General features: G+C 32.8%; 3 protein-coding genes across 3 annotated transcripts; 1 reads left to right on the top strand and 2 right to left on the bottom strand.

Moving 5' to 3' along the window:
* Positions 1 to 6299: 6299 nt before the first annotated feature.
* Positions 6300 to 7148, bottom strand: LOC135950813 (PH domain-containing protein DDB_G0287875-like). Its single transcript, XM_065500341.1, has one exon. It carries the CDS (start codon positions 7146 to 7148, stop codon positions 6300 to 6302), a length of 849 nt encoding a protein of 282 aa, XP_065356413.1.
* A 737-nt stretch (positions 7149 to 7885) lies between these two features.
* On the top strand, positions 7886 to 8731 carry LOC135950812 (PH domain-containing protein DDB_G0287875-like). Its single transcript, XM_065500340.1, has one exon. The coding sequence runs from the start codon at positions 7886 to 7888 to the stop codon at positions 8729 to 8731; it is 846 nt and encodes a 281-aa protein (XP_065356412.1).
* An 8754-nt stretch (positions 8732 to 17485) lies between these two features.
* On the bottom strand, positions 17486 to 18172 carry LOC135950811 (uncharacterized). Its single transcript, XM_065500339.1, has one exon. The coding sequence runs from the start codon at positions 18170 to 18172 to the stop codon at positions 17486 to 17488; it is 687 nt and encodes a 228-aa protein (XP_065356411.1).
* Positions 18173 to 20405: the final 2233 nt, after the last annotated feature.

Genomic DNA, 20405 nt, shown 5'->3' with positions numbered 1-20405 from the left:
TTCATAAATGAATGATTCATTTACAGCTCTGATTTTAACCCTTTCAGACATTAAATAGAATTAGTTGAGAGAGAAAATTTAAAATTTAAGTCTAAGCTAATTTGAGGCTGCTAATTAAGAATATGAAGTCAAATTACAGGTAAATCGTCACACCTGTCTGCCAGGTGAGGTCAAATATAATGGTGGAATTTTTTTAAAGGACATGTATCTCAGAAATAATTTAAAAAATGTATTTAATTAATTGCAATTAATACACAAATATATAAACTAATACTCAATTAATACTTACACGTTCTTTTTTGAGTTTAAAATAATGTAATTATCATTTTAAACTAGCACTGAATATTACTATGTCTAACAAATAATTATAGAACGCTATCGAACTTATGAAGATAACTTAATTTAACAAAAACCAATGAAAAATTAGATGTTTAAATCACATATATATACAATCTAGTAAACACTCTTTTGATAAAGCTATTAACTATAAAAATCTATCCATTCGCGTCAACGCTATATGATTTTAAAAGGAAAAATCCGAATGTCCAATATATTGGGCAAAATGTCTGAAAGGGTTAATTGAAGAACAATTAATCACATTAATTGCTTCTTGTATCATGTATTCAATAAGGAATTAATTATATACTGACTGAATTCTCAAAGGCATGAATTCAATGCAATTGAAGTACTGAATAATAACACTCTGCTACAAAATGACACTTTTAGTCAGAACTTGAAAATCGACCTAATGGGGCTTGTAGGCCTAGGTGAGGACATACTAAAACCGTTTTCAAAGATTTTGAAACACCCTCAAAATTTTGAGATATTTTGAAAAAACTGTTTTAGGGTAGGTCGTAGTACTTTAGTACCTCTAACTCACACATTTTTAGACGGATTTAAAAATTTTAAACAATTATGGATAGACAAAGAACTAAGCTTTCACAAAATGTATGCATAAAATGTATATCGAAAATATTGCGCAAGTTTTTATAAAAAGTTTCGCTTTATTTTTTATTTTTTTCATAATTTTTCAAATTCAACAATAGTTAATTTAATTTTTTTCTATAAAAAACTATTACTTTTTGTACAGTGTTTTAAAGACAACATTATATGGGAAAAAATGAGATATTATTTGTTAAAATCGGTTTATACTTGCAAAAGTTATTAAACTTTTTTGAAAAAAGTTCGAAAAAATTTACCTTGTAAATTCAAAATTTTAGAAATATTTTTTTTCTACAGTTTTTTGTTTCATATGAGCTGGGGGAGAAAATACTAAAAATGGTGTCAATTAAAAGTTGAATAACTTTTACAATTTTAATCCGATTTGAATAATTATGTTTTATTAAGAACTAAATTTCTAGATATATGTTGGTATAATGTTTTATAAACATTCATATCAAAATAAGCAATAAAAAGCTACTAAAATCAAAAAAGTTGATAAATTTTGTTTTTCTTTTAGATATTCTTAAGCAAAACAATACTTATAACTCTCAATTGTATCAAAAAATACACGTCATTTTAAAGCGTAATCAGTTTTCTTTCCAAACCCCTTAACAAATTTTAATTCGGACAAAAACTGACTAAGCTACAGGTCGATAAGTCTAAGTCTAATAATTTCTGAATTTGAGGGTGTTTCTGAAATTTTTAGACACAATTTGTAGTCTACTCAGACTATAACCCACGCTAGGCCGTTTTCAAAGTTTTTTTTCATCGTAACACCGTGTAATTTATAATTAATTCATAAAGAATTCGTTATGGAATGTTTAAGAGATAAAATCTATTTTGTTTTACGAAAATGGAATTATAAACTAATTCACTGGAACCTTTGGAATATTAAATCAATGTTTAAATATTTAAACTTTTTGTTTTGTTTTAGAGTTGCACATAAGTTCATTTTACTGAGTGTTCATTTTTGTTCAGAACAAATAAATGAAGAAATTTGTTCTTTTTTGCTCAGTTGTTCATTTTTATTTTGTGACGTTTTGCTGTACTAAGTGATTGAACGATTTTTCTACGAATATATTTGCAGATAGTGTACAAAATAAACAGGTGATATTTGTATTGGCAAGATTTTTAATGATGAAGAATACCAAAAGGATACAATTTAAACCAGAAATCATTAATATTATTTTAAATGATGTTTTGTTTAATGCGCATACATAATAATATAAATTCATATTAAATAATTAGTGAAACTTTAACACTCTAACCCGGAAACTTTAAAAAGCTAAAAATAAATTGTCGAATAATTTTCGAACAGCCATCAGAAACTAATTTGCAAATTATGTTTAAGAAGCAGGTTCAAAAAGGTTAAGAGTAACTCAGGGCATTGTGTAAAAAACAATAATTATGATACGATTTTATTGAAAAACTAATGAAAAGGAACTAATAAAAAATATTTCGAATAGATCGGGAGACTAAAAGTTAGTAAAACTTTGATTTAAAAAAAAATGAAACACAAAATTTCACGTTCTAAAATTTTGACATCACTCACAAAACAGCAAACAGAACAAAAACTAAAAGTTTTTTTTTCATATATAATTTATTGTATCATCACAAAATAATGTGAACTATCAATAATTTGTTCAAATCTTAAATCTAAATATTAATTTTTATTTACGTCCCACCACAGCTGTGGTGCACAGTTGGACGAAAAATTATGTTTAATTTATAGATCCTATCATCAGCGCAGGTCTGTTGGATTCCTTCTTCTTAGTCGGATGTAGCCATTACTTCTCATTGATGTTCGTGCAAGTGGGTTTGGGTGAACTTCTAACTTTTTCAAATATGACTCCGCTTGTTTTTTTTATTTCTTTTTTCACCAGGGAGACACCTAGGTCCTTATGAATGTTAATATATCTCACATACCAAGGCGCTGCTGTTATCATTCTTAATATTTTATTTTGGAATCTTTGAATGTTTTCAATATTAGAAGCTGAGGCCGTGCCCCATAATTGAATTCCATAGCACCATATGGGTTTTATTATTGAGCTGTACAGAAAAAGTTTGCAATATAAACTCAATCTCGAGTTTTTACCAATTAGCCAGTAAATTTGTAGTAATTTTAACTTCATTTGAGTCAATTTCGTATCTATATGCTTTTTCCAGGTAAGACGTCGGTGTAGATGCAGACCTAGATATTTAACTTCAGTTTGTTGAGGTATTATATGATTATTTATTAGGATTGGAGATCACGATTCTCTACGTAATGTGAATGTAAGATGTATACATTTTTGCTCGTTTACTTTTATTCTCCATTGTTTTAGCCACCTTTCTATGTCGAGTATATGGTCTTGTAAAGGTACAGATGCTTCTTGAGGGTTTTCATGAATGGCTAGTATAGCTGTGTCATCAGCAAAAGTAGATATGTGGGTTCGACTGTTTGTAGGCATATCACAAGTATATAGCAAATATAGGAAGGGACCCAGTATACTTCCTTGGGGTACGCCTGCTTTAATAGGCTGTGGTGAACTTATGAAGTCTCCCTCTTTAAGAACGAACTTTCGATGAATTAAATAACTTTCTAGAAGCTTGTGTGTGTACACTGGTAAATATTGTTTTATTTTTATCGATAATCCTTAATGCCATACTTTGACGAAGGCTTGCGAAACGTCGATGAAGAGTGCAGAACAATATTTTTTTTTCTTCAAATGTCTTGGATATGATTTCTACCAACCTGTGAGTTTGTTCTATGGTGTTATGTTTTTCTCGAAATCCGAATTGATGAGTTGGAATATAATCAAAATGATTCACTATCGCCTTTAACTTGTGCATTAACAGTTTTTCGAATAGCGTTGATATATTTGACAATAGGCTAATGGGTATATATGCTTCTACTTTACTGTGATCTTTTCCCGGCTTAGTTATCATTGTAACTAAAGAAACCTTCCATTCTGGTGGATAATATTCAAGGCGTAATATAGCATTAAAAATAAATAGGATTATTCTTAATGCAATTTGGGGTAGCTCGAGGAGCATCTTGTTACTGATTTTATCAATACCAGGTGATTTTTTGGAGTTTAAATCAACAATAGCCTTGACAATCTCTCAAATCTCAAAACAAAGTGGTTCAGCTGCAGTAGATGACTAACAAACAAGTTTCCTTTTTCAATATCGTTTCTCGTCCAGCCTCCACTAGAATTACGTAGAGGAGGTCTGCTCATAACAGGTCTTTTTAATTTTTTTGTAGCTCGCCATAGAGAGTAATTTGAGTACTGGGTGGCATCTAAGTTCTCCAGATATTTATTAATTGAGTCAGTTTTGCGTTTGTGAATAAGCATACTAAGGCGTTTGTGACATTTTCTAAGCTCGTTTTAAGTTGAGGGGATCTGGTGGATCGGGGGTTTAATAGAGTAACGAAGGTGGGTGAGTGATCCGAGGATAATTCTAATGAAGATTTAACCTGCATTAGTTCCATTGGTAAATTTTTTGTAACTGCAAAATCCATGACATCGGGTATTTTGCTTGGGTCGGTAGGCCAGTATGTTGGTTCTCCTAAAAGTCAGAATGTATTTTCATCTTCAAGGAAAATGTTAACAAATCTGTATCTAAAGTCACAGTTAAATTTAAAAAAAATATATTTAATTACTTTTTGAGATAATTGGTGTTTTGTAATGCATGAATTGAGTCACTTTTGCGGCTTAGAGGGTTAAATGTGTTTTTCTCGTGTTTTCACGAGACCACAGATTTGTAAAAAAATAAATTAATTGAAAGTATTGCTCATTGTTAGCTATGACCTTTTCCCATCTTTCTGACAACATAGGGGTTCCGAACTGCACATATTTTAAGGCCAAGGAGGAATCCAGACAATTTCGGATACTGTGTTTTGAAGTGAAGAGTATCCCAGAGAGATCGTTCTGTCGGACGGCGCAAGGTCTGGACTATAAGGCGGGTGAGGCCTTCCCAACCACTTCATTATAAATAGTTTTTAACAGGTATTGCAACATGTTTGGCCGCATATTCTGGACATTTCTCGCTTCAAACGAATCAGTTGTATTCCGTATAGGGTCCTTGTGATGTTCTGTCAGATTTCAGTAGGTCATAATAGATAGGATCCTATTGGTCCCACCAAATACAGAGCATTATTTAACGTCATGAGTATTTGGATTTGGTGTCGATTCGGCTATTTGGCCGTACTTCACATAAGATCTCTTATACTTCGGGTTATCGTAATGGATCCACTTTTCATCGCAAGTAATGACTTAGTGTATGCAAAATCGTATTTCAAGGTCTCTCGGCTTTAATTCGTATGGTACCCAATTTTCCTGTTTTTGCATGCATCCTGCTACGTTTTGGGATTGCCACTTCACCAGCTCCCAATGATTTTGCAAGCTATTGTTGAGCATTACAACAATCTTCATGGAGTAATGCCTCCAATTCTTGGTCTTGAATCTTTTCATAACCATTTTAGAAACGCACAAACCATCTCTCGTTCGTTGAAACCGATGGAACACATTCACCATAAGCTTAGATGAGCAATTAAAGAAACAATGCCAAACTTCCCACATATGATGCTTGGTTGTATAAACATAAGCTACTGTACAAAATCTTGTAGAGATTTGACTGTAATTGACCCAGTTAAATATAAAGACATCATCCCAAAAATAATTTTAATGCTCATAAGATTTTTTAATAAATCTTCACGTCAGCTTTAACAAATCTTTCTATTACAAATGCTGCTATCAAGATGAAATACTTAAACATGAGTTTTTGTAACAAATTCTGGGAGCCTAAAGTTATTCAAAGCTTCGATATAAGTACTCCTAACGACTATCTTAAAACTATTTCATCTTTGTATTAATATTAAAGCAAAAAAATCTATTAACAAATTCTGTAAGAATTGGTCTATTAAAAGTACTTAAATGCTCATGAATCTATAACTCACTTTGGTATAGAAATACAATTCGACCTTTAGAAGTTTCATTAAACCATAAATTACTCTACCGAATACTGTGAGGAATATCTTTCAAAATCTTTCGATTATAAATGTTGATATCAAGATAAAATACTCAAAAATAAATTTCTATAAAAAAGTCTGGGAGTCTAAAATTAGTCAGAGCCTTTTAAACAAACACATTTTAAAAGCTGTTAGAGGGTTAGGCAATACACTGCAGAAACATTGCTTAGAACAGGTTCGTCCCTCAAGGATCCAATTTCTTAGATAAACAATTTTCAAGATAAAAGAAATTGAACTTATTAAAATATAATGAAAATAGTTTTTTTTTTTGCTATAATTATAAATATTTATTTAGGTATATGTAGATAGTTTTTGCATGATTGTGTCTGAAACAATATCGTTTCTAACCTCTGCTCTTCCTGCCACGACGACGTACAACACGAATTCCTCGGCGACGATTTTTGCGACTGCGACGGGCTTTGCGATTGCGACGTTGGATTTTACGGTTACGTTTGATTTGACGGTTGCGGCGACGAATGTTACGATTTCTGCGTGCTTTGCGATTCTTCTTGGAACGATTTACCTTGCGTCTACGAGTACGGCGGAGACGACGATTGCGGCGATTTCTAACGCGACGGGCACGGGCACCACTGAGTTCAGATTCAATGTCAGTATCGGCTTCATGTTCTTCTTCATCGTTTTTAGCAACATCCAAAGCTCTGCCTCCACCACCTTCAGTAGTCTCCTTGTCACCCCCTTCAGTAGTCTCCTTGTCTCCCCCTTCAGTAGTTTCTTTATCATCAGGAGTAGTCTCTTCGTCGGGCTCAGGTGTAGGTTCAGGTGGTGATGTAGTAGGGGGTGTTTCGGTGGGTGGTGATTCGGTTGTAGGTGGAGTTTCGGTTGTAGGTGGTGTTACACTGGTATCTGTAGTGGGTGAAGTGCCTGTTGTTTGGGTCGTTCCAGTTGCTGTAGGTTCTTCGGTAGCTGTTAGGGTGGGTGATGTTGGTATTGGTGTCAAAGTTGGTGTAGTAGGATCAATTGGTTCTCCAGTAGGTATTAAAGTAGATGTTGTTGTGGGATCAACTGGTGGTGGAGGTGGGCAGAATTTGGTTTTGCCCATGGCACACAATTTCTCCTTGAAACCACCACCGCCACCCCCGGTATTATTTCCCATGCCAGGGAAAAAGAAACCATTGACTGAAAGGCTTGAGCCCAATAAGGCCAAGCAAACTAAATATAATGATAATTTCATTCTCAACTGTTTCTATTCAAGTTTTCTGTAGTTAAGAACAATTGAAAATGATACTATTTATGTGATGTCCAAAGGCTTTTATAATAAAAACAAACTTTTAGTCTTAACGATGAAGTTTGGTGTAAAGAATTTGAAAACACTTGTTCAAATAAACTCAAATTTATTACAAATTAGGTTTAATATTTGTTTCATAACATAAAGATGATCTTATTGATATTAGGTTGATTTCTCTTAATTTAAGCTGTTTCATAATATTGACATTTCCCTGCCAGAAACTGTATCATTTTTATTTTGAATCATCTTTTTCGAATTTATTGATTTCTGTAATAATTCCTAACTTTTGTTATGAACTTTCTTCAGTTTTTTCTTCTTCTCCAGATTTGGAAAACTGTTTTCAAAGTTTGAAATATCTTTTTAGTAATTCATTGAGGTTATTTGGTAGAGTTAAGGTAAAAATTATGTTTTTTGCATAAATTCTTTTATCTCCAAGAAAACTTATTGCATAATTCCCAGAAGTCACTCTAAAATCAACAAGTTCATCTTTAAGTTATAAAACAGAACAATTTTACTACAAATATTACAGTATTTGAACAAGTGTTTTCACACCAAACTTTTTACCAAACTTGATCGTTAAGACTGAAAATTAGTTTTTTTATAAAAACCGAAAGACATCTTGGAAATAGTATCACTTTCAAGTGTTCTTTGATATAGCAAACTTGAATTGTAACAAATTGAGAATGAAATTCTCTTTATATTTGGTATGCTTGGCCTTATTGGGCTCAAGCCTTTCAGTCAATGGTTTCTTATTGCCCGGCATGGGCAATAATGGCGGAGGTGGCGGTGGTTTCAAGGAGAAATTGTGTGCAATGGGCAAAACTAAATTCTGCCCACCCCCACCACCAGTTGATCCCACAACAACATCTACTTTAATACCTACTGGAGAACCAATTGATCCCACTACACCAACTTTGACACCAATACCAACATCACCCACCCTCACAGCCACGGGAGAACCTACAGCCACTGGAACGACCCAAACAACAGGTACTTCACCCACTACAGATACCAGTGTAACACCACCTACTACCGAAACACCACCTACAACCGAATCACCACCCACCGAAACACCTCCTACTACATCACCACCTGAACCTACACCTGAGCCCGACGAAGAAACTACTCCTGATGATAAAGAAACTACTGAAGGGGGAGACAAGGAGACTACTGAAGGGGGAGACAAGGAGACTACTGAAGGTGGTGGAGGCAGAGCTTTGGATGTTGCTAAAAACGATGAAGAAGAACATGAATCTGAAACTGACATTGAGTCCGAACTCAGTGGTGCCCGTGCCCGTCGCGTTAGAAGTCGTCGCAATCGTCGTCTCCGCCGTACTCGTAGACGCAAGATAAATCGTTCCAAGAAAAATCGCAAAGCACGCAGAAATCGTAATATTCGCCGCCGCAACCGTCAAATCAAACGTAACCGTAAAATCCAACGTCGCAATCGCAAAGCCCGTCGCAGTCGCAAAAATCGTCGCCGAGGAATTCGTGTTGTACGTCGTCGTGGCAGGAAGAGCAGAGGTTAGAAACGATATTGTTTCAGACACTCGAATACAAGAACTATCAACGTATACCTAAATAAATATTTATAATTATAGCAAAAAAAAGAAATATTTTCATTTTATTTGAGTAACCCCCATTAACACGAACTCTGGTTTTATTTTAACTAATAATTATACTGACATTTTTCATTTAAAAATAATTTTAAACGACAGTATATATATCTATTAGTTAGCACCTAACCAGACTTCGTGTTAATGGAGGTAAATTTAATATAATTTATATTGAAAATTTACCTTTAGTGTAAAGTGGTATATGAAATTGGATTCTCGAGGAATGAACCTGGTCTAACCAATGTTTCTGCAGTATATTGCTCTAGCATCCCTTAAAGCTGTTTGCTGGAAAGGCAATTCTTAATATTTGATACTCAGTTAAATAATATTGACGAGCTTTTGAAAGCGGTAAACTGTATGGGACCTATAAAGGAGCTATGTGCACTTATTGATTAATTCCTGAGTAATATTTTTTTCCATAAGAGAATACGGAATCGCTCGATTAGGCTTATTGTAATCAAGTGATATATATTTCCTATAGTTACGAGTTAAAAATAAATATGACCAAATTTGGTCTTATCTTGACCATGCTTTTCTAATATATCGTACAAAATTTGTGAGCGATTTCATTAAAATTTCTGTTGGTTAAATAATAAATTAGAAAATCATACAAACAAAATTACAAAGCAAAATTTTTACGAGTTCAAAGCAAATCGAATTTAAATTTGAAAATTGAAAAAATGTATAGTTTTTATTAATCTTTGTTTTTGGAAACAATTTATTTTTGAAAATATGGATGACATTGATACGGGAGAGATGTGGTTTCAATAGTTTGACGCTACGTGCCATACTGTGACCGTAGCCATCGATTTATTGAAATAAAATTGGCCTCCAAAGTCTTGTGATTTGACACCTTTCGATTTTTTCCTGTGGGGCGACGTAAAGTCACTGGTTTATGCTGATACACCAGGAACAATTGATGCCTTGGAGTACAACATTCTTCATGTTATTCGTGATCCAAATTTGAACGTCCAGAATGAGCATCGCCAAGAACAGCCTCGGTAAACATATGCCCAAAATCATTTTCAAATGTTAATGCCATGTATATATCTTTTGAATAAAAAAATTCGTTGATTAAAATTTACTTTTTTGTGTATTTTCTTAAAAATTTGAATGAATAACTTGAATGATTCAGTTTATATAATTCTGAAAAACATTAAAATTAGCACCATTCATATTGACTGTGATTTTAAAGGTTAACGGTCATTTTAACCCCAAGTGATATTAAGGGTTAATATTAATTTTTGGCCTGTTATTGTAAATACAAGACTTTGTGTTATATTTTTCTTAAGTTTCATTAAAATCGGCCAAAAACTAAAAACCATTTCGCTGTCTTTCCATGAGAAATTATAAATATTTAAAAATTTTACCTTTGACCTTCACGATTTTATATTTAAATTTACCTGGACTATTTAATTCTGAATAGGTTTTACTTAAAATTCGTAACAGAAATTCGTCTCATTCGCTAAAATATGGCCAAATAATTAGATTTTCTCGAAAATTTCCAAATTTAAATCGTAGGTACGGAAAAACTATAAAAGGTACTGATATACCTTTTTCCATTTTTATTCCTTATTATGTTGTAAATAAATCTTCATGTGATGATCAAAAAATTCTGAAATTTGTTTAACAAAATTTTTAAAAATTTGAAATTGGAGATTTGAAACTGCCGTTTTTTGTTATACCTGCGAATAGGTTAACTGTATGCTATGAAGATAAAAACTCATATACAAGTAAATATGGATATATTTTAAGTAAGAACAAAATTTGTTAATTTTTTGTTCCTACATTTCTTGTTCTAGTGACCTGGCGATTTTTTAATAACTTTAACAGTTTTTAACCAATTTTTGTCTTTTATATCTTATTAGAACGACAATTACGTACACATTTCGATTCTGTTAAATTAAATTCCAAAAGTAATTATTTAATGGCAAAAATTTAAAAAAAAAAACTGAAAAAAATGCATTTTTTCCCCTTGTAAATGCACCTCAAAACTAAATCGAAAGTCGGCACGGGTTGCCCTTCTTAGAACAAGCTGAAAATTTTGTTGGTGGTATTTTAGGTCATTAAGAAAGTTTTAATTTCAAAAAATTTTATTCTAAGGGACACTCTAATATCCATCCATTCGGTAAAACAAAATGAATCAATGGCAGCCAATTCGACAGATGTAGCTTTAACAATATAGCAGCTATCAACAGTCAAAGTTCGAAAACCGCTATTGGAACACCCTTTATCATACATTTCACCTTCGTGAGTCATGTGAGTCAAGTTTGTCGTTCCGTTTGTAATTTCCACAATATAATTTTCCGACCGTATAAAGTATATATATTCTGGATCCTTATAGATAGCGGAGTCGATTAAGCCATGTCTGTTTGTCTGTCGAAGCCCCCAAATAACTTACATACACGATTCATACATCAATATCAATATATAAACCCTAGAGTTTATGTTACATTTTTCTTAAGTTTCATCAAAATCGGCCCAAAAGTATATAAGATTTCGCTATCTCTCCAAGAAAAATTCCAAATATTGAAAAATTTGACTTTAACCTTCACGATTTAAGGGTTAACGTTTTCCGATTTTAGTAAAAGTTTCAGAGTATATTTAGAATTATCTGGACTATAATATTCTGAATACGTTTTGCTTAAAATTCATAAGAGTAAGGAAATAGAGCTCATTCGCCAAATAATTAGTTTTTCTCGAAAATTTCAAAATTTAAATCGCAGGTCCGGAAAAACTATAAGATATATTTTCATAATTTTTTCACATTTTTATTCCCTATTATATTCTTAATAAATCCCAATGAGATGATCAAAAAATTCTGAAATTTGTTTAACAAAATTTTTAAAAATTTGAAAATGGAGTTTTGAAACTACGGTTAAAAAAAATTTATTTTTTTGTTCATACCTAAGAATAGGTTAACGGTATCCTACGAAGACAAAAACTCATACACAATTAAATATGGACATATTTTAAGTAAAACTGAGCTTTTATTTTAATATTTATCAAAATATGTTAATTTTGTTCCTACCTTTCTTGTTCTAGTTGTCTGAGACACGTTAATGGCCTGGCGAATTTTTAATAACTTTTTTATGTCTCATTAGAACGACAATTACGTACACATTTCGATTCTTTTAAATAAAATTGCAAAAGTAATTTTTTAATGGCAAAATTTTTACAAAAACTGAAAAAAATGCATTTTATCACCTTGTAAATGCATCTGAAAACTTCATAGGGCTTGCGGCACGTCTTATCCCCAACCGATTTACCTAAAATTTTTTCAGGATGATTATTTTACTAATGTTCACCAAACTGGGGGGTGAGAATGGCCAAAATCCAACTTTCGTTTATTAAAGGCCACCCTACTATACATATATAAAAATCATTTCAGTATCTAACTGGTACGAATTCTTTTACAACAGTACTTAAATGTTCTTAGATAAATATTTCTAAGTGTTACATACTGAACAAAAATCTTATTCAGATATTCATGACGAGATGTTGTAGGGGGTACAAACAAATTTTATTTAAACAATTTTTTTATGATTTTGAAAACGAATCGACATGATCTATGACTTTTCAAATTTGGTTTGATCATTAATCAAAGCTTTTGGGCATTGTGTTTGGAAATTGTTAGATGTAAACAGTTGATCTAACTGCAGCTACTCTTTTGCATACTACACCCTACACCTACATTTCAACAGTTTCTCCTAGTACACCGAATCGCTATCCAAGTTTTCGTAAAATTCATCTCCTACGTCCTTTCGTATTTTCTATATAAAGAGGAGTTTACATAGATCTAGATCGTCTTAGAGTTTTATAAGGAATATATTTATTAATACTTCAGTAGGTCAACGTACAACATTTCTATGTGTCACCAACATAATGACTAAATCATCATACACCCCAAATTTATGAAGCTGTTTATAAAAACAGTCGTTTCTAATAAATATGTTACAAGTGTTATATTATTTGAACAATTGTTTTATATTTTCTTGACAGCGAATCAATCAATCATCTTGATTGCTAAATCTTCAAGTTGAAAAGCTTATAAAAGCCATTGAACATTACACAAATGTTGCCGTTTACAGCTATTCTTTATAAAGGAAAACTTTAATACAAAAAGTAGAGAATGAAATTCTCTTTATACTTAATTTGTATAGCCTTACTAGGCTTTATTATGGCGGTCAATGCTTTCGTATTCCCTCCAAAAAGTTTAAAGGAAAAAATGTGTGCTATGGGTAAAATCAAATATTGTACATCAGCAGACTTAACAACGGTTAAACCTACTACAATACCACCGACAACATTAACACCAACCTTACCACCAACTCCAACCACACCTACCGGTACTGAGTTACCACCCACTAATGGCACAACCGGTACAACACCTTCAACACCACCCAATGCGGAAACCACATTACCACCAAAGACCACATTACCGCCTATTATATTGACACCTAAGCCAACGCCTGTACCAACCATTAAGCCAGATGATCCTCCTGGAATTCCTCCTACACTACCAATTATTCCTATAACGCCCACGTTTATATTTCCACCCTTAACTACGACTGAAACTCCTATTCTTCCACCGATAACCAGCACCTCTATGCCCTCATTTCCCTCATTTCCAACATTTCCCACATCTGGAACATCAACTCTAACACCGATACCACCTTCACTTCTTGAACCACCTACAACACCAATAACAACACCTGATACTACATCCAATAGCGATAAAGATATTGTACCAACTGCTGTTGGCAGAGGATTGAATAATTATAAAGGATATGATTTAAAACTTAAAAATCAATTTGAACTTATTAATGCCCGAGCTCGACGTAATAGGTATACACGTAATCGTCATCGTCAATGTGGATCATGTCAACGAAGGAAAGTCAAGCGTTCTAACAAAAGGCACAAAATCCTCAGAGCAAGCAGAACACTTACATCCTCTAGAAGCTCTCAGCTTTACCGTCACCATCGCCCAACAGGCAAAAGTCAACGCCGATCTAACAAATAATATTAATAAGTTTTAAATTAAAATGATATTTGTAAATATAATTGGATGTTAGTTAATAATGTAGAGAAATATTAAACCAAATTAGTTTCCTACTGCTGTCTATTTCATTGTCAGTTTCCATAAGTTGTAATTTAAATCAGTTAAAATACTTGAAAGAGTTTAACCCGGTACGCGTTGCTGGCCCTTAGAAAACATCTGTTTTATATTGCATCTCGACCTCGATTTTAATATACAGTATCGGACAAAGTCGGTGATCCAACCTGCCAGATATGGTGGCAGTCCGGCTGGTTCCAATGAATTCAAAAATGTTCTTCGCTCATTACTGTGTCAATCGATTAGTATTTAATTGTTTCAATTGAATTTTCTTATTGAGCTTGTTGACATCATAATTTTTTGCACGTTCCTACAGCCAATCCGAATTTTTGTAGTTGGTTGTAAAACTTGGGAATTTGTCCATTTCCGATGTTCAACAATTGTTTTGAGAATATTTCGGCAGAAGAGTCTTGCAGCAAATGCACACGCATGTTCGTTGATAGCGTTCGGCTTCTGTAGCTTCATTTACAGTGAAATAAATTTTAAGGAACTTCGTATCATCGAGAGCAATGATCCAATTCTGTGGTACATTTGACCTTGAACTTTAAAGGTAGGCATGAAGCCGACGTCATTTGAAAACATCAGTAGCACTTTTGGATATTTTGAAGGAAGTGTTTTGAAATAGTAGAGTAAGTTCGGGTAATGTGGTATAGGCGGGTAATGTGGTATAGCTGCTTTTCTCTAAAACTAAGAGCATAGGAGTAGCGGTACCAAGCTTAAGAGTTTTAAGATCTCAGAAAATTCACATTGGGTGAGTGTACTTCAGTCAGTTGTAAAAAATCAGCATTATCTTATGGTAGACTTTTTTTTGTGATCTGTTAAAAATTAATTTCTTTCTACAATCACGTGTTTTAAACTTTATTAATTTAATTTTAAAGTCAAATGGGAATATTTTGCTATTGAAGAACATATGTAACAATATAGTATATTTAGTGTATATGTTTAATTTTATAATAATTTCAATAAACCATGTGGTCGGCTAATGTGGCATAGCTAAAGAATTTCAAGCAAATAATATGCCAAAGAAATGTGAAGTATGAAAATGGGCAGCGGAAGCTATTAGAAACAACAAATAGAAATTTTTTTGCATCAGTCATTCAATGTCTCCTACGAAGCGAAGAATGTATTGAGGAGCTTCTGGTAAGCTTGGTCAGCCGCCAACTTTAACCGCATCCATTAAAGATGATTTAAATAAAACGCAACTCATTTACAAATTAAAATACTATGTATCGGTTATGCGGTTTGGTATACAATATTAAAAGAACATCGAGTACCACATTACCCGTCAATTTTTTCAATGACTTGTTTATGGGTGTTTTCTCTTTTTCTCAAATTTCTCCGAAACTTGAACTTAAAAGACTTTTTTACTTTCATGGATGTAAACCTAACACTTGTAGCAAAACACCAGCTGAAAACTGTTCCAATCGAATTAAGATTCTAAAAATTATAGTCAAATAAAAAATAGGTATACCATATTACCCGAACTTACTCTATATATAAGTTTGTCATTCCGCGGAATTCCGTTTGTAATTTCTACAATTTTCATTTGCGTCCCCACAAAGTACGGAAGTCGATATATCCATGTCCGTCTTTATGTTGAAATCAACTTTCCGAAGCCCCCAAATAACTTACATACACGCAGAGATAAAATATAATTGGGCATGGTTACTGTAACCATTTATATAGTGTTACAAGTTTTTTAACTATATTATAGTCACAGTAACCATTTACATGATTGTGGTAACCATAATATGGTTAACTTACGATTCACATGATTGTCTCAAACATATATATGGTTACAGTAAACATATATATGTTTGTGGCAACCATATTTATGATGAATAATTTTATCATAATATGTTGTTCTCAGATTATGATAAGCCTTATGCCGAGAGCACCATAATATGATAAGTCCTTCATCATATAAATGGTTGTCACAAACATATATATGTTTACTGTAACCATATATATGGTTGAGACAATCATGTGAATCGTAAGTTAACCATATTATGGTTACCACAATCATGTAAATGGTTACTGTGACTATAATATAGTTAAAAAACTTGTAACAATATTGAAATGGTTACAGTAACCATGCCCAACTATATTTTTTCTCTGCGTGTACATGACTCATACATCAAAATATCGGCAAAATCGTCCCATGAATGGCTGAGATATTAGGAAAAAAACAGGGAAAACCTCGATTATTGGCCTATTTTTTATCTATATCTGGATAAGTTTAAGTCATTAATATAGACAATATGGATATCTAATGATAGATATTTCAAAGTTCGTTGCAACGATGTATATAAGGCAAAAGTAAGTTAGACCTACAATGGGTCACAATCGGGAAAATTATTTTTTAACCCGAATTTTTTTTTCATAAAAAATTTTTTTTTGTCATAAATTCTTTTTTGAATACAAATTTTTTTAAAAAATTAAAAAAAAAAAAATTGGAAAAAACTTTTTTTCAAAAAATTAAAAAACAATTTGGAAAAAAAATTTAATTTTGTTTAAATAAAAAAATATTTTTAAGTATAATTTGGTGAATGGTATATAAGATTCGGCACAGCTCGCTTACTTGTTTTTACTTAAAATATATCCATATTTACTTGTATGTATACGAGTTTTTGGCTTCGTAGTTATGACTGAAAAATTTAATTTTTTCAAAACTCCACTTTAAAATTTTTAAAAATTTTGTTAAACAAATATCCGAATTTTTTGATCATCACATTCGGATTTATTGAGAATATAATAGGGAATCAAAATATGAACAATGTATGGCAATACCTTCTTTAGTTTTTCCGTACCTGCGATTTAAATTTTGCGATTTTCTACAAAAACTAATTATTTGGCCATATTTTGGCGAATGAGCTCAATTTCCTCACTGTTATTAATTTTAATTAAATCCTATCCAGAATTTTATAGTCCTGGTAATTCTAAATATAGTCTGAAAGTTTTACTAAAATCGGAAAACTGGATAATACATCCCAGCAATTTTAAAACGTTCGTATCTTCTTTATTTTCAAAGCAATTTCTTCTCGTATCGTATCTATCAATTATCTCTTATAGCTTAGGATATATTCGTATTTCAACATTTTTACTCACCATGCTCCTGTTTTTTGATATCAGAGGGTCTTAATATTTCCCATTCCACAAATTAAATCCCTAATTACATTTATAAAATGCTATAAATAAGCAAATAAATGTGTACTTTCATCTAAATTTAATAATGTTCTGATGTTTTATTAATCACTCATCAAGAACACTGAATTGGATTATATGTCCCATGAAAAATGCTTATTGGGATTATATATCCCAGGATTAAAGGACGATTTCAGGATTTCTGAGCATGCTGAACATATTATTTTTTCCACATATTTTAGAATAAGCAAGAACCATAAATATTTTGGTTCTCAAAATAAAACTCCGTCAAGAATTTCCCAATAAACCAGAAAACGGCGAAATAAAAAATTAAAGTTTTTTGCATTTTTTCATATTTATTGCATTTGTACTTATTCATTTGTTAAGCCATTATCAAATCATTGTTTTTAACCGCTTGTTTTGCGGCCACGACGGCGTACAACACGGCGAATTCCTCGGCGACGATTCTTGCGTGCTTTGCGATTGCGGCGAGCTCTACGGTTGCGTTGGTTACGGATTTTACGATTGCGGCGTTGGATTTTACGATTTCTGCGAGCCTTACGATTTTTGTTGGAGCGATTCACCTTGCGTCTGCGTGTACGGCGTAGACGACGATTGCGGCGATGTCTAACACGTCTAGCACGGGCTCCCTCAGCTTCAATATCACTTTCATCAGCTTGTTCTTCAATATCGACATCATCATCGTCATCATCAGAGACATCTAGGGATCTGCCACCAGCAGGTGGAGCAGGCTCTTCTCCGGCAGGAGGTGATGAAGTGGTAGGTGGTGATTCAGTTGAGGGTGGTGTTTCAGTTATATCCGTAGTGGGTGATGTGCCAGTTGTTGCAGTAGTGGGTTCTCCCGTGTTTGTAGTTGTGGGTATGGGCGGTGTTGGCGGCAATGTTGGAGTTAATGTTGTAGGATCAGTGGGTATTAGTGTAGAGGTTGTAGTGGGATCAACTGGTGGTTCTGGTGGTGGACAGAATTCTTGTTTGCCCATGGAACACAATTTTGAACCGCCCATAAAACCATGAACCGCATTAAAACTTGAGCCCAATAGGGCCAAAGAAATTAAATATAATGAGAATTTCATTATCAGCTACTTGTACTCGGATGTAAAGAACAATTGAAAATGATACTGTTACACTGAGATCCAAAAGTATTTATAATGAAAATTTAGCAGCATGAAAGTGTTGTAAAGAGTAAAAAACATTTGTTTAAATAAAACCATATTTGTAGGTAATTTGGTGAAATGTCTGTTTTTTTCTGGCTTGAAGATTAACTTATTGATTTAAGTTTGACCTACATTTTTTCTATTGCCTCCAAAATTTTAATATTTGTAGATTCAGGTAGTATTTACATAACATTAAATTGTAAGATTTCATGACAAATCGTTTAAATTGTTTAGTAAGTAACCGAGGTTAAAAACATAAAACCAGATGTTCAAAATTATTAGAATATCGAAGCATTGTACTGTTTGAAGAAATTAAGAAGTTAAGAAAGTAGGCTATGTATCCTTTAGATATAGTAATTGTCACTAATGTCTGATAACTTGGCTAAATAGGATATATTTTGGGTCATTCTACACATATGTGCTCTTTGTAATGCAGAGAGATGTCAGCTGCTTACTTTATACATCCCAGCTAATCTAGTGTAAAGTAAGTTGCCACTTAAGTGTCTCCAAGTAATCTAAAGTGTACTCACTTTTAACGTTCTGTGAATAATTCCTGAAAATTGATTTTATACAAATTGTATTGGTATAATTCTCATACAGTTAATTTTCTAACATCATGTAACCTAGCGAGAAGTGAATTATCACTTTGTTGTCTCTAAGTAACCTAAAGTGAAGTCACTTTAAACGTTTATTTTGTACTGCACTTTAGAAAGTAGTTATTTTGCACACCAGAAATATTCTATTGTAGAGATGTCGGAGGATGATTTGTTTACAAGCAATCGGTTATTGAACTGTCTCTGAGATATCTTTTTAATCCGCTTGCACCAATAATTGGTTAATAACTAGTTATGTAGCTGATCGAGTAACCAGTTAGTCAACAAGTAAAGAAACTAAGGCTATGTAACCGATATGTGAATCCAATTCCTAAACTACTTTGAACCAGCTATTAGACAGTCTCAATGTTATTCAAAAGGGTGAATTGAAACCCTGCTTAGGACATGCGCGTGATATAATAACTAATCACATAGTTAGTTATGTAACTAGTTGTCATCCTAAATGATAGGCAAAATCACTAGTTCGGGGCAGTCCCCTAGAACTGCTATATTGTTATATTTGGATCACGATCTGGATTTCACAATATTAGGCTATACAGGGATCCATCAGTACTGTATTCTACACGTTCAATAAATGTCGCGATACGGGATCGCGGTCAACATATATTGAACGTGTAGCAGTGACCTAAGAATAAATTAGTTAGAAAACCACGCACTCCATCATAGCTATGGATTCAATATGGAGAAGATTGTCGGTATTTGTAAAATTAAAAACATGATTTTGGAAAAAAAAATCTAAAAATTATTTCGGCATATGGCCCAATTTTGAACCACTTCTTCGAACATTGCTGGCCATATGTCACGACCACAATATTGACCTCCCAGCTGTCACTTGTTATTGGTCTATCAGCATAAATCATTGGCTTTAAGTGACCCTACACGAAATAATCGAGAGGTTTCTAATCGCACAGGCATGGAGGCCAATTGCAGGTCCATTTACCGAAATCAAGTTATCGCCAAATATCGATTTCAATAAACCCGTATGTCACGTAACTCTATCCTGTTGAAACCACATCTCGTCCAGATCAATATCATTCATATTTTCAAACCAAAAAATCATTGATCATGGTGCGGTAACAATATCGATTGACCATAACGCGAGCTCCGGCTTAATTTTTGAAGAAATAAGGTCCGATTATGTACAATTTTTAAACACGTGCAATGTTTTTGTTTCCTATCCGATTTCAAAGATTTTTTATATTTTTAGGAAGCACGCGGCTAGGTCTAGGAAGAACATGCTTGCGTGTGCTATTTATCTCTTATAATTTCCGAGTTATAAGCTTTTGAAAATTTTAATTAAAAAATGTTGCCAATTGGTCCACTTTTTTGTCTGTTAATTAGACAAATATGTCTGTTAATTAGACAAAAATACACAAAAGATATCAGAGCGATATCAATTATGCATTCAAAAATAAAAGATTTTAAATTTGAAAATTCCAAAAAGAGTAGATTTTTTGTATTAAAAAAAAAGAAAAACTTTCTTTAAGAACATATAACAGTTTTATATTTTTCTGTAAGGTATCTTTACGCAGAACATT

The sequence above is a fragment of the Calliphora vicina genome, chromosome 2 (genome assembly GCF_958450345.1).
Source record: "Calliphora vicina chromosome 2, idCalVici1.1, whole genome shotgun sequence".
NCBI lineage: Eukaryota > Metazoa > Arthropoda > Insecta > Diptera > Calliphoridae > Calliphora > Calliphora vicina.
The sequence above is the reverse complement of the archived record's forward strand: the minus strand, read 5'-3'. Positions and strand labels throughout refer to the sequence as shown.

Coding starts and splice junctions, on each gene's coding strand:
- LOC135950813 (XM_065500341.1), bottom strand. CDS start 7,148: ATGAAATTATCATTATATTTAGTTTGCTTGGCCTTATTGGGCTCAAGC.
- LOC135950812 (XM_065500340.1), top strand. CDS start 7,886: ATGAAATTCTCTTTATATTTGGTATGCTTGGCCTTATTGGGCTCAAGC.
- LOC135950811 (XM_065500339.1), bottom strand. CDS start 18,172: ATGAAATTCTCATTATATTTAATTTCTTTGGCCCTATTGGGCTCAAGT.